At 38.1% G+C, this 12,976-nt stretch overlaps 2 protein-coding genes across 7 annotated transcripts in view; both read left to right on the top strand.

The window, feature by feature from the left end:
- The first annotated feature begins 4 nt into the window (after positions 1-4).
- Positions 5-7,916, top strand: trip13 (thyroid hormone receptor interactor 13). 4 transcript variants are annotated; one of them, XM_054782910.1, is made up of 14 exons: positions 5-144; positions 412-487; positions 1,349-1,508; positions 1,620-1,746; positions 2,958-3,013; positions 3,101-3,191; positions 3,283-3,355; positions 3,440-3,503; positions 4,751-4,837; positions 6,476-6,582; positions 6,670-6,823; positions 6,905-6,979; positions 7,095-7,164; positions 7,227-7,916. In XM_054782910.1, the coding sequence occupies exons 2-14, from the start codon at positions 414-416 to the stop codon at positions 7,280-7,282; spliced, it is 1,194 nt and encodes a 397-aa protein (XP_054638885.1). In that variant the 5' UTR covers positions 5-144; positions 412-413; the 3' UTR covers positions 7,283-7,916. The 4 variants fall into 4 exon arrangements, with proteins under 4 accessions (XP_054638885.1, XP_054638883.1, XP_054638882.1 ...); XM_054782908.1 differs by having other exon boundaries at positions 6-154; positions 6,905-7,017; XM_054782907.1 differs by having other exon boundaries at positions 8-144; positions 6,905-7,017.
- A 4,119-nt stretch (positions 7,917-12,035) lies between these two features.
- nkd2b (NKD inhibitor of WNT signaling pathway 2b) overlaps positions 12,036-12,976 on the top strand; it is a 48,125-nt gene continuing 47,184 nt past the window's right edge. Inside the window, exons 1-3 of one of the 3 annotated variants that reach the window (XM_054782372.1) lie at positions 12,036-12,377; positions 12,473-12,499; positions 12,583-12,674. In XM_054782372.1, the coding sequence (XP_054638347.1) occupies positions 12,353-12,377; positions 12,473-12,499; positions 12,583-12,674 (144 nt within the window). In that variant the 5' untranslated portion in view covers positions 12,036-12,352. The remainder of the gene's footprint in view (positions 12,378-12,472; positions 12,500-12,582; positions 12,675-12,976) is intronic. The other 2 variants (XM_054782371.1, XM_054782370.1) reach the window with 2 other exon arrangements.

Below are 12,976 nucleotides of genomic sequence, written 5' to 3'. Positions count from 1 at the left end.
CATGACGCCTACGAAAATATTATGTATTTCCGGGTCAAACAAGCGCGCTGAATTCGAGTGGCATTTTTTCCCCACCTCACTGGGTAGTGTTCAGCTGGATAAACGGTTGTCATATTGTCAGTGTGATTCCATAGATACTCTAAAGTGTGTTCTGGTTTGTATTTTTTTTTACATTTAGTCTGCGAAGGATGTTATGTCTTTGTTTCGTAGCTGCAACGACACGGGGCTGTCCTAGCTAGCTAGTACTGTACAATACATAGCTAGAATTTCCATTCGTCGAACTCGAAGCGCAAAGTTGTTTCAACATTTGTAGTGTGTTTCATAGCGATGATAATTTGTCGGACTCGAAGCACAACAGTAAGAAGTTATGGGATAATTAGAAAGCGTTTGTGACAGTGTTGTTCATTACAGGAATGGAAATTGACAGAATGGATGTGGGGAACCATCAAAAAAACATCCATTTAGAAGTACATCTGAAATCACAAAGGTGGGTTATATTTATATTTATTATATATTATATATTTATTTATATTATTATATTTATTTATATATTTATTTTTCTCAGTCAAGATATAGAAGCCAGTGTGATTTTGTAGAATTATTAGAATTCTACATGTCTCTTAACAACCACCCCTGCTTTGATGTTGGTGGTTATATTGTATTCTGTCAGCTACAGTATGTCACAAAAGTGGGCGAGCAAGCGTTTTGTTGTATCTTCTCAAAGGACGATATTATGGAAATGAAACTTGGATATATCTTAGAGTAGCCATTATACAGCATATTTAACAGTATAACTTCACAGTCAACACACTGCCATTATTGTGTAAATAGCTGGCAACACAAGTGAGTAAATCTAACAGTAAACATGTCCAATTTGTGTCCTTGGTCTGAATGTTTAGTGTGAGCACGTTATCTAGCACTGCCTTCACATCCTTGGTCATGGAATTCATAAGAGCTGCACAGATTGTTACTGCAATCCTGTTCTACAACTGCATCACAATGGCAGAGTGCACTTGATGCTTCCCCGGCAGCACTCATGCAGCCCCAGACCATGACGCTACTACCACCATGCTAGACTGTAGGCAAGACAGCGATCTTGTTACTCACTTGTACCAGTTATTTAGACAATAATGGCTGAGTGTTGACTCATTTTCAATGGGTAGTGAATCTATACTGACATACAAGCTACTCCAAGTGTACTATTGTCCCTTTTAGAAGATATACTGTAATAAAAATGGTTGTTGAACTGTGAGGGTGTACTTCAGGTGTACTCAGATACAGTATAATAGTCATTTGTCAGTTCTATGTGAATATGATTACTTTTTTATGTATCATGTTTACATTGCAGCGGAGTGAAGTTGTCTGAGGTGAAGGTGCATGTCCAGGCTCTGCTAAGTCGCCACTGCATGTTATTTGGAAACTACAAGTGGACAGAGTTTGATGAAGACTTCCTACGCACTCATGTGAAGTCAGTGGCAATAGTTGATCTGGAAGAAATGGCAACACAGGTGCTTTATTTTGTCTCCTGTCCTTTATTTCATCTCATTTAAATTTCTATATTGTATGTAAGAAAAATACAGTTTTTGTTCATCTTGTCCTTTCCGCTTTTCCACATTCAGCCCCTCGACTTGACGAGTTGCACAGTTTCCTTTCACATGTTCACCCTCAGTGAGGAGGGGCCCAGCACGCTCAGTTTGGAGGAGGATGAGGAGCTTTCAGCTGCCAATCACTGGTTGCTTCCAGCAGGTGATATACTGTACAATCTAGGTTCCCAAAGTGGGTACACGTACCCAGATTGGTACACCAATTGTAATGGGGGTATGTGGATAAAATTGAATAACAATTAGCACCTAACACTCACAATTAGGAGTGCGCCTGGACGCCTCATGGCGCAGGGAGAACGGAGCAGCAAGGAGACAAAGCATGAAGTAGTTCATTGCTTGGTGTGCATTATATGAACAAATAAGCAAGTCTGATGATTATTTTGTGCATTAAGAGTATTTAAATCTTGAAGACTTCATTTATATTGGTGTTCCAATCCCTGCACGGCACAGCTGAAAACCTGTCACTGTGAGTGGGGATTCCCCCGAAAATTAGGCTTTATTGTTGATTATTTTTTGTTTACATCACATTGGTAATGCGCAGGCTATGGGATCACTGCAGAAACACAAGAGACGGCCACGGCTGCATAGCATGCTAGCAAGCTAACTAGTTAGCCTCCAAATTATTTATTCGAAACTTAAAGTGTTTCAAACGGAGTGGGGAAGAAGGACAAAGTAGGAAATCAAAAACCTACCACTTCCACACGGAATGGGAGGATCACTTCTTTTCACTATGTCATGTCGGACATGCCTTGGCTGACTCGAGGGACTACTGTATTACATTTGTCTGAAGCAGTGGTTTTAAAAGTATGAGACTTTTGGGGAGGCATAGGAGAAGAAAAACATCTTTTTCAAACCTGATAAACTAACTTAAGTTAATATTTAGTTCTTACAGTACTATCTTTGACTTGCCTTTTTTGCAGTAACCCCCTTAAAAATAACAAAGCACTCCTTCCGTAAGATCTTTGACATGGTGCTTTTCTTTTCATTTATGACTTTTTAATTTTATTTATGCCTACATTAGCCATATGGTGGAGTAAAAGGTGTATGCTGTGGAAGAGCCTTGCACTGGCATTATATACAAAACAGTCAAAGCCCCCAAAACAATTACGTTTCCGAATGAGTAGTGACTGACACTCTTATTTGTTCCCTGGTGGTTATTATGCGACACGGCACGTGTCAGGCAATAACACATGGCTTTCACTTCAGAAAATGGTTGCTTAGCCCAATAAGCATGTTGCTTAGTTGTGTGAATGCTTCAAGCATTCATTGTTTATTGTTGTTTCATCTTGTGACCGTGTTTCATATTCCATGCTTAAAATATAATTTTTCCACGAAACCTTTGTTTTTTAACAGCTGACTTCCATGGGATTTGGGAGAGCCTAGTGTATGAGAGTGGGGTTAAAACCCAGGTAAATTACATGTGCCAATTAAATCTCAACTCACATTACATGGTTACATGAGTATGCAGGTAACGGACTGCTTTCATTTCCCTCCAGCTGCTTGATTATGTCACAACAACAATGTACTTCTCAGACAAAAACGTAGACAGCAACCTGATTTCTTGGAATCGTGTAGTGCTGCTTCACGGTAACTAAAGAGGAATCATCCAAATATTACAAATGCTTGCTTCTCACCTCATGTGCAGCTTGACAAGACCTCTCTGTGTTCACACATTCAGGGCCCCCAGGCACAGGGAAAACATCCTTATGCAAAGCTCTGGCCCAGAAACTGTCAATCAGACTGTCAAGTCGGTAAGAAAGTCTTCATTTAATTAAATCCACCTCAACAACTGCACTTTTGAATTCTTACGTATTCTCTGCTCTATCTCCCTGTAGGTATACATACGGACAATTTGTAGAGATAAACAGCCACAGCTTGTTCTCAAAGTGGTTCTCAGAGGTATTGAGCTCTTTCTATGTTTCACTGGAGTGCTTTCTAGATGGAACACAGTGTTTCCCACAGGACTGCAACCTATTTGTGGTGGTGGGACAGTGGGGCATTAGATGATGTCATCTTCTAATTTGCATAATTGGACACGACACGTGATTGTAATGGACACTGTAGGAGAGAGGAACAACGTTGTGGGAGAGAAGAAAAGAATGAAGAGTATGAAAAGCAAAATAAATACAGTCGTCCGTCACTCCATCGCAGTTTGAACATTGCTCCCTCACTCAATCACGGGTTTTCAAAAATTAATTCATAAATGATTGCTGTTTCGTGGTTGACTACAGCCTGTTATTGCTCCAAAAATGCATACTTAAGTGAAAGTTACGTTTTCTTGGCCTAAATTTTCAAGCATAATAATGTTCTAAATGAACTTAATAATATTAGTCATCATCATCATCATCATCATAATAACACCGGCTACTTTTGTGGCTGTACTCCAGCTAAAACTCAACTCTGTATCCCAGATGTCACTTCCTGTCCACACGTCCGCAAGACATTTATTGAAACACACACGAGCACAAGTCTTATATTATCTTAAGTGGCTTATTTTCTTTGATTATATTTGCTATGTTGGCTAATATGAGAAGTACAAAGTCATAAATGGGTTTTCTATGCTCTAACTACAAAAATATTCTGTCCTTTAATATTGAATCCTACTTTGCAGAAATTCACTTATCGCTGTCAGGTCTGGAACCAATTAACCATGATGAACGAGGGATTACTGTATTTTTCAAAATACAAAGGAACTTTCTTCTCTCATTTCTTTTTGTCGTTTTTTTTAATGTCACAAGACAGAGCCACCCGTGGGTGCTTTTTTTGGGGGGCGGCAGCACCCGATGCTCGTTGAGAAGAACGATACATGTTTTCATGTCAGTCTCCAAAAGACTCCAGTAAGACCAGAAAAAGTTGCTAGATTTGTCGCTAGTAGCTTTTTTGAAAAAGTATTGAGAGGGGTCGCTAAATTCTCGCTAAATACAGTATAGCGACAAAGTTGCAATGTTGGCACCACAGAACCCTCTTGCTACATCTGAGGTGTGTTAGGAAGCGGTGTTACGATGCATACCGCTAGCTACATTCATAAACAGTTTCATTTTAATGTGTTTATGAGTGAACCAAATGATGAATGAACCAATAATTGAATGTATGGGAAACACTGTAACAGGTTGTCTTTGGTGACTAACCAAGCTTTTTTGTTGCAGAGTGGCAAACTGGTCACAAAGATGTTTCAGAAGATCCAGCAGCTTATTGATGATAAAGAAGCTATTGTGTTTGTTCTTATTGATGAGGTAAATAACAAACTATCTTTTTTCTATAGTGAGTACAGGGAGAACAAACCCAGTGATCTGGTATTTTGCCCAACACTCCACCTTTGTCATTTGTGTGTCACTCAGTGTTAAGATATACATACTGTATAGTGTACAGTGTGTGTGTGCGTATTATTTTTATTAGGGATGTCCGATATTGGCTTTTTTTGCCGATAACCGATATGCTGATATTGTCCAACTCTCAAGTCCCGATTCCGGTATCAACCGATACCGAGTAACATCACATATCATTTTCTTGAGTAAAATTGTTCTAAAATAACAATACTCTTAAATGAGTACAGTTCTTGCGTTGGCTACTCCACCCCACCCCCTGTGATTTGTATTGAGCCTGTAAGGCTGTTGAGAGCTCAGTCGTGTCTCTGTTTACTTAAACAATAGTCTCGTCATTCTCCCAGGCTTGTGAGTGGCACAGTGTTAACTATATGATTTAGCAATGTTACAATTTTGCCACGTTGATGCTAAAATGTAGGCAAAAACCAATACCGATATTGGCCATATCATTTTTTTATGCCAATATAGGTAAAAAAAAAAAAAAAAAAAAAAGCAATATGTATAGGTATCAATGTGTGTATGTACAGTATATACTGTGTGTGTGTGTGTGTAAGTGTAAGTACTTTAGATGAACCAGTGGCATATGTTGACTTTGTTACTATTGACTTAGGGACTCCCCCTGAAGGGTAACGACAATCACTACCAAAAGCTAATCGGCAGAGCAGCCACCGACCTACTTTATATCCACAAATTTTTGAGACAACCAAATGACAATGAAAAATTTGTGTCCTTACTCGGTGACCATGCTGTGAGCCCAAACTTTGAACTTTGCGCTTACCTAGGCTTGATCTGTCAAAAGTTAGGATGCCAAAGAACGTACATGTATTGTGAATATCTAATAATGACTTTGAGACACCAAAAACATGCATGTCAAACTACACTCTACAAAAACATAAACACAACACTTTTGCTTTTACTCCCATTATTTAAGAGCTGAACTCAAAGATTTAAAACCTTTTCTATGTACACAAAAGGCCAGTTTCTCTCAAGTATTGTTCATAAACCTGTCTAAATCTGTTAGTGAGCATTCATGATTCATAATCTATCCACCTCAAAGGAGTGTCATATGAAGATGCTGATTAGACAGCATGATTATTGCACAGGTGTGCCTTAGGTTGGGCACAATAAAATGCCACTCCAAAATGTGCAGCTTAACTGTATTGGGGATGGTCCAGACAGGTCTGAAAACCAGTTAGCATTTGCTGTGACCATCATTTGCCTCAAATACTGTATAAACTGATCCGGAGCATTCCAATCATGCTCAGTTGGTTACATGTCCGGTGAGTATGCTGGCCATCAAGTACTAGGATGTTTTTAGCTTCCAGGAAGTGTGTACAGATCCTTGCAACATGGGGCCGTGCATTATCATGCTGCAACCTGATGCTTGTGGATGCATGACACAACAATGGGCCCCAGGCTCTCGTCACAGTATCTCTGTGTGTTCAAAATGTCAATACAGTAAAATGCACCTGTGTTGTGGATAAGTGGTAGAAAATGAATGGCTGGAGTAATTATTTTGAGGTGTTTGTGTTGCTGTCCTGGTGATAGGTGGAGAGCCTGACAGCAGCAAGAAATGCCTCTCAAGCGGGAACAGAACCGTCTGATGCCATCCGTGTGGTCAACTCTGTCCTCACTCAGCTGGACCAAATCAAACGGTTGCACAACTTAACTTACTATTCCTTGTTTTTCCCCCCAGTCATCTTGTACTGTATATGATGTTTCCTTTTGGCTTCATGTTTCAGACATTCCAACGTGGTGATCCTGACTACCTCTAATGTGACAGAAAAGATCGACTTAGCCTTTGTGGACAGAGCGGACATTAAGCAGTACATTGGACCACCGTCTGAGAAGGGCATCTACAGCATCTATCTCTCCTGTCTGGAGGAGCTCATGAAGGTAACTGGGGGTTGACTCGTGAATGAAGGTGAGCCGCATGACAATGAAACGAAGAGTGAGTGAAATGAGCGATGTGTTTAGTGTCAGATTGTCTACCCGCGGCAGCAGTTGTTCACCATGTTCGAGCTGGAGACCATGGGCTTTGCAAGGAGCGAGGTGTCTGAACACAGTCTAACACTGAGGAACATCGCTGTGTGAGTGCACGCTGCCAATCCTGCGCTTGCCCTCTTCTCACACATAACATTTTCTTGTTCTTGTATGTCCTTTCAAGAAAAAGCAAAGGTCTGAGCGGACGAGCTCTGAGGAAAGTACCGTTTCTTGCTCATGCCCTTTTTGTAAAGGTAAGAAAAAAGACACACAAAGTAAGAGTTGGTTCGTTTCTTAATGTTTGGTTTCCTTGTAGACGCCCTCAGTGACTCTGGAAAAGTTTCTGGTGGCCATGGACCAAGCGGTGGATAAACAGAAGGAGGAAAAAGCTAACCTGGTGAACGGTGTCTGACACATTTGTTCTTGGCTTTATTAGTAGTTTGGAGAACATATACACCTCATTTGTTTTTATCGAGCATTATCAGGTAACTTGGTGCGGAAAGTTTACAAAATGTGTTTGTTTATTGTTATTTTTTTAGTAAATTGTCTTTGTATTGTTGGTGCTACTGCTCCTAAAACGGTATTGTTTACAAAGCTTGTTGTTAAGAGTTAGTCTATAAAACTTTGATCCTATGCAGCCTTTTAACTGCAGCTCTGACCACAACTGCTTAATGAGTCTGTTTTACAGGGATGACTTGGATATTTTTCCCCCAACACAAGTCTGATTACATTGTATGGACCATGAAAACAATGCAAATTGTGACCACTTGGATAACAAATTACATTCAAATTTGTATAATTGAAAACATGAATTTACAAAACAAATACCTAAAATGATATATTAAAAAATCCAAAAGATGCCCATTTTCAGTGGTTTAAAAAGGGACAATTCTCATTGTGCAGTAGTTATAATATTCATATAATGTTGTATGAAATCTATATTTATGCAAACAAATCGTCACTTTCTGTAAGTGTTGTACAAAACTTTGGAATAAACATTTTTTGCATTGGCGCACAGTGGTAGTGAAATGTTTTGGTCACCAGATGGCGCCCTAATGCTGTTCACAAAGTAAAGTATCCCGCGTTAACGTGGTTATGAATAGGAAATGTCTTAAATTGAATGTAGGTTGTCGCCTAATAGGAGTTGATTTGCAGAATTGGAGATAAATATGTTCAGGAAACGATGTAAATGCAAGTATTTGAATACAATTACCTACTTTAGTTCTTTAAATGTGAGTAGGGCTTGTCCCATAGGGACTTTGAGCGGTGTTGCAGCCTCTCCAACCTGATAGCACAACTGTCGAGAGGCTCCTGATACGTATCTGTCATAAGCAGAGTTTATATGAAGAGATCAGTGGTGCCATTGTTTATAGAAGCATGTCTCACATTCTGTGAATACTCTGCTTCTTTTACATGTCAGCTGCTGAGTGCAGACAATGGGCTCTTTGTTTGTTGGCCAACAGCTTTTTTCTTCTGCTTCTTCACACAACTTCAAAGCTTGCAGCAGAACGCATAAGTGCAGTTCATCTGTAATCCCTATACAATCGCACCAGTGTCACCTTTAAAAACAACTTTGCTCATGTTGCTATGCTAAAAGTAATTTACACGGTGCGTTATTATCCAAAGTCTGACAGTAGGATCAAGCAGTCATCTAATCATAGAGAGGTTGTAAAAAGAAATCTTGGATTGGATTTCCTTCATGCTAAAAAGTCCCTTGTGTCACAAGGAGACATGCTTGTGTTAAGTGAGAAATATGGAGGAGATGGCGAAAGACAACAGTAAATAAAACCATAATTGCTCTGTCTGGAGGCCGTGTTCTTCTGACTGTTGTCTGGCCAAATGCAGGCTGTCAAAAGGCAATCAAGTGAGAGGAAGAAAAGTCGAAAGCCGTTTTTGTTTTGGTATAGTCTCTTTATTTTTTTCCTACTGTTCCAATGACAGAAACCTCCAAAGAAAACAAACAGTCTGACGTTTAAGGTAAATTGCTGAAAGCAGTGGAATATCACTGCATGCGCCAATGGTGATTTTACACACATTATAGGCATGCTGGGAGGAACATTCATGCAACAAAACAATGGAAAATAACACTCATTTTGTTTTGGATACCAAATACATTGCACAACATTTTAATTGGAAAAAGTTATTTTGGCTGTTGACATGCCCAAAAACAAGTATCAGGGTGGAACAACCTGCAACGACATTGTTAGATGACAATAAAATGATTTTTAAAAATTGAAAAAGATATTAAGAAAATGTTTGAAATTGCTATAATGTGTACGCCAGGCCACTTGTTGGCGATGTCACTGTTCACAACAGTTATCCCTCGCCACTTAGTGGTTCGAATTTCGCAGCTTCACGCTATCACAGTTTCTCAAATATTTATTAATTAACAAATAATGTTGTTTTGTGGTTGAATACTGCCTGTTATTAGACCAAAAATATGCATATTGAAGTAAATTTTATGTATTTTCATTAGCAACAGAACCACTGTTGTAATAGCGATAGACAGCAAACTGCTCAATTGAGTTCATTGTAAACAACAGTACGGCAAGCGTAACATGCTTGACTTTCGCAACAACAGCTGAGTAGCACTGGCAACATTTTAAAGCACATGCAGAGGTAGATAAAACTGCTGGGTGCTGATCACTCGTGAAAATGCAGCTTCTGTCATCTTGTAAAGTTGATTTTTTTAAAAAAACAACCCAAAAACATCAAGATGTTACCTTTATTTTGGTCCTTATTAATAATAAAAAAAAAATGATGCATTTGTTTAAGTAATTTTCATCTTTTGTTATTTTTTTGCACTTAAGTCATTTTTTATTTTTTTTAATAATTTTTACGCTTTTAAGACATTTTTTAAATTAATTTTTACATTTTTAAAAAGTCATTTTAAATAATATTTTACACTTAAGTCATTTTAAATTAAAATGTTTACACTTATTTGTCATTTTGTTTTTTTTTTATTTTTTATGTTTTTTTTAAGTCATTGTTATATGTATTTTTTTTTACATTACATCATCTTTATTGTATTTAAACTGTTGTTTACACTTTTATTTAAATCATTTTAATTTGATTTATTTGTATTATTTTGTGCACATTAGGTATTTACTATTTTTATTAGTTTTTTTTACACTTTTATATTTGTATTATTTTAAGTCTTTATTATTTTATGTTTTTATTAAATAGTTTATATATTTATTTTTTAAGTTGTATTTATTTTTTTACACATTCATTGAAGTTATTATTTTAATATTTATTTAGGCCTTCATTTGTTTATTTATACTTTGTATACTTTTATTTAAACCAAGCAAATGTATTTGTTTTTTTTTTATTTCCCATCATCTTTTGAAACATGAATTACATAATTACATGTCCAAAGTGCATTGTTTTAGAAATGTATGAATGCATTTTGTCAAGGAAATGAATACAAATGAAATATCAATAAGAGCACAAAATCAGATATTTCACTTATTATTTTTATGTCATTTTGGATTAGCTGTCTGCGACCTATCCAGGATGAATCCGTGACCCACTTTTGGTTTTCGACCCACCAGTTGACAACCACTGGATTAGAGCGTTTTTAATTTGCATGCATTGCACTGCATGGCAAAGTGACATCTACTGGCCTGGCATGCATTTAACAGTGTTTTCAGGCATTTTCAAATATTCTTGTGAAGAGGGTTTGTTTTGACAACATTCCCGTCTGCACATGAAACTTTATCATAGAAAACATTTTTAACTAGGCCGTTTTTGTGTGTGCATACCCTCAATTTGGCATAACGGATTCTTGATAACTGATTCTGGCCTGATTAGATGGATGCCAAAGTAATCATCTACAATTTACAGCCTCTGATAGCTTTTTCAATGTTCTCTATGTGCTATCGCTTCCTTCTTGCTTGCATTCTGATATTTCCCCAACATGTTTTTCATCCCTTGAAGGAAAAGCATCTGATGTAGCAGTGGGGAAAGAGAGAGGCTGTACCTTGCGAGGAGGATGCAGCAGAGCTGGGCTGCATGAAGAGAAGGCAATAATTAGGCAAGGCAGGATGAGAGAGGGCTGACATCAATGAGATATGCAAATATACGCTCATCCTGTCAGCCGCAGACACATCTGAAACGTCCTCTGTCTGAATTGTGAAACAGCAGATAGAGCTGCAGTATTCTAGAACTGCATTCCTCACTGAGCATTAATCAGCTACACTCTCACAGACAGGAAGTGGAATGGAACAGTAAATGAGTTGCTCCAGGCAGATCAGTCCCTGCTTCATAACGGCATACTAAAATGGCGTGCAAGCATCTCAGCTCATTTGAAATACAGTCTTGCAGGAGTGTGCTGTTTACAAAATACACATTAATGAGTTCATGCAGAGGGAAAAAAACGATGGCCCTTACATAGTGACAACATTAGGAGGCGTGTGTTCTGCAGCCAGACTCTATTTTAACATGCGCCAAGAGAAACAAGCCATAAAAGTGTGGAGAAGCTTTTTGAAGTTAAGAACGTTCAAAGTACAGCGTGTTCTTCCAGGTTTGCTTCTACAAACAGCGGTTTATCTTTAGCACATGCGGCGCACGCTTTTACTAATGCACGGAAACCTATTGGAAAAACGCTCATGAGCTGATCTTTGGCCGAGTCTCTTTTGTCCTCAATTAGCATTTACTACAGTGTACACAGATGTAAAAAATGAAGACATTAAGCTTTGTTGAACAGTGGTTTTACACACAAAACCCCAAGAAAAGATGCCCTTTTGCATGCCAGATAGACTCGATCACTTGGATCTAAACATGTTTGCTACATCATCAGATATTGGGTCAAAATTTAGATTCTTTTAATACAAAATTCATATTGTACGTTTCCAAAACGGGGTTTTGACAGTGTTTTTAGCATTATCCAGTCTTAGCTTGTTAGTTTAGCTTATTTTAGCCTAGGATAGCCTAGCCCAATGTTAGAGCAAATATATATTTGCAAAAAAATAAATACAGCAGTCCATTGTGTTATTATTTTTGGCACTATTATCACAATGTTTATTTTTAGAACTCGCTTGATTAGAGCAATCCGCACAAAATTACCGGGATGCATTCTGTCAATTGCATGCTTTTGTTTTAAAGGACTAACCGGAAGCGGTTATATGGTACGCTTTCACTAGACACATATCGAGCGCATGTGGTGTGTTTAAGCTCAGTCGGACCGAGGTGTACTCAGGAGAGAGGAGCACTGCAATTTAAGGTGTTCTCCACATCACATCTTTTTGACTACTTCGCCTTGTTATTTCTGGATTTCCTTTTCCTCAATGAACGAGAGATTGAATTGTTGGACTTTGGATGAAGTTGGAGTTTTTGGCTCGCACAACAATGTGACCATGCTGAGTTGAGGCATTGACTGTTCTCCTCCCTTGTTGGATTTACTAGTATTTTTTATTGATCCAGAGACGTGGAGGCTCAAGAATGGGCAAACTTCAGTCCAAACACGGTAAGAGATGCTTAGAATCAAAATGCATTGTCAAATGTTAATAACTTAATTCATGAAGTAACAATTGTGTCTTGTTTTTGCATGTTCCCCAAAAGCGTGTAAGCGCAGAGAGAACCCAGAAGGTGAGGATCTAGCGAAAGAAGTGCATGATGGCTCATTAAGGAGTCACAATGCAGGAAGTTTATTTTGTATCTTTTTGTGTCAGGCGACAGCTTTGTAGTGAACGCATTCCTCCGGAGAGGGATGGACGAATGTGAGCGCTATGGAGGGATGGATCACAAGATGAAGAACATGCAGGTAACTCTTATTTATATACGCATTTAAATATGTATATTCAAACATGGGCTACACATACTGATATTATATATTGTGATATTGTTTCACTTGCGTCACAGCTAAACCTAGTTTTCTTATTTTGTTTGCAATACTTTATACATTTATTATATACGCATTTGAACATCAAATCATACATTCTTTCATCCCTTTTCATGTTATTTTATCAAATGAATGCTGCATTGTTGTTTTATGCAGTGTTTAGCTTGAGTGTCCAACTAATTTGTGAAAATGACCAAAAACCTTTATTTCCCTCCGTGAATTAA

Source organism: Dunckerocampus dactyliophorus, chromosome 7 (assembly GCF_027744805.1).
Source record: "Dunckerocampus dactyliophorus isolate RoL2022-P2 chromosome 7, RoL_Ddac_1.1, whole genome shotgun sequence".
In the NCBI taxonomy this organism is placed as follows: Eukaryota; Metazoa; Chordata; class Actinopteri; order Syngnathiformes; family Syngnathidae; genus Dunckerocampus; species Dunckerocampus dactyliophorus.
This window is presented reverse-complemented; position numbering and strand designations above follow the sequence as displayed.

Excerpts from the sequence above, each read along its gene's own strand:
- trip13 (XM_054782908.1), top strand. The coding sequence starts at position 414 with ATGGAAATTGACAGAATGGATGTGGGGAACCATCAAAAAAACATCCAT. Across the intron at positions 6,824-6,904 it reads GTCTGGAGGAGCTCATGAAG|TGTCAGATTGTCTACCCGCG; the intron begins GTAACTGGGGGT and ends CGATGTGTTTAG. Across the intron at positions 7,018-7,094 it reads ACACTGAGGAACATCGCTGT|AAAAAGCAAAGGTCTGAGCG; the intron begins GTGAGTGCACGC and ends TGTCCTTTCAAG.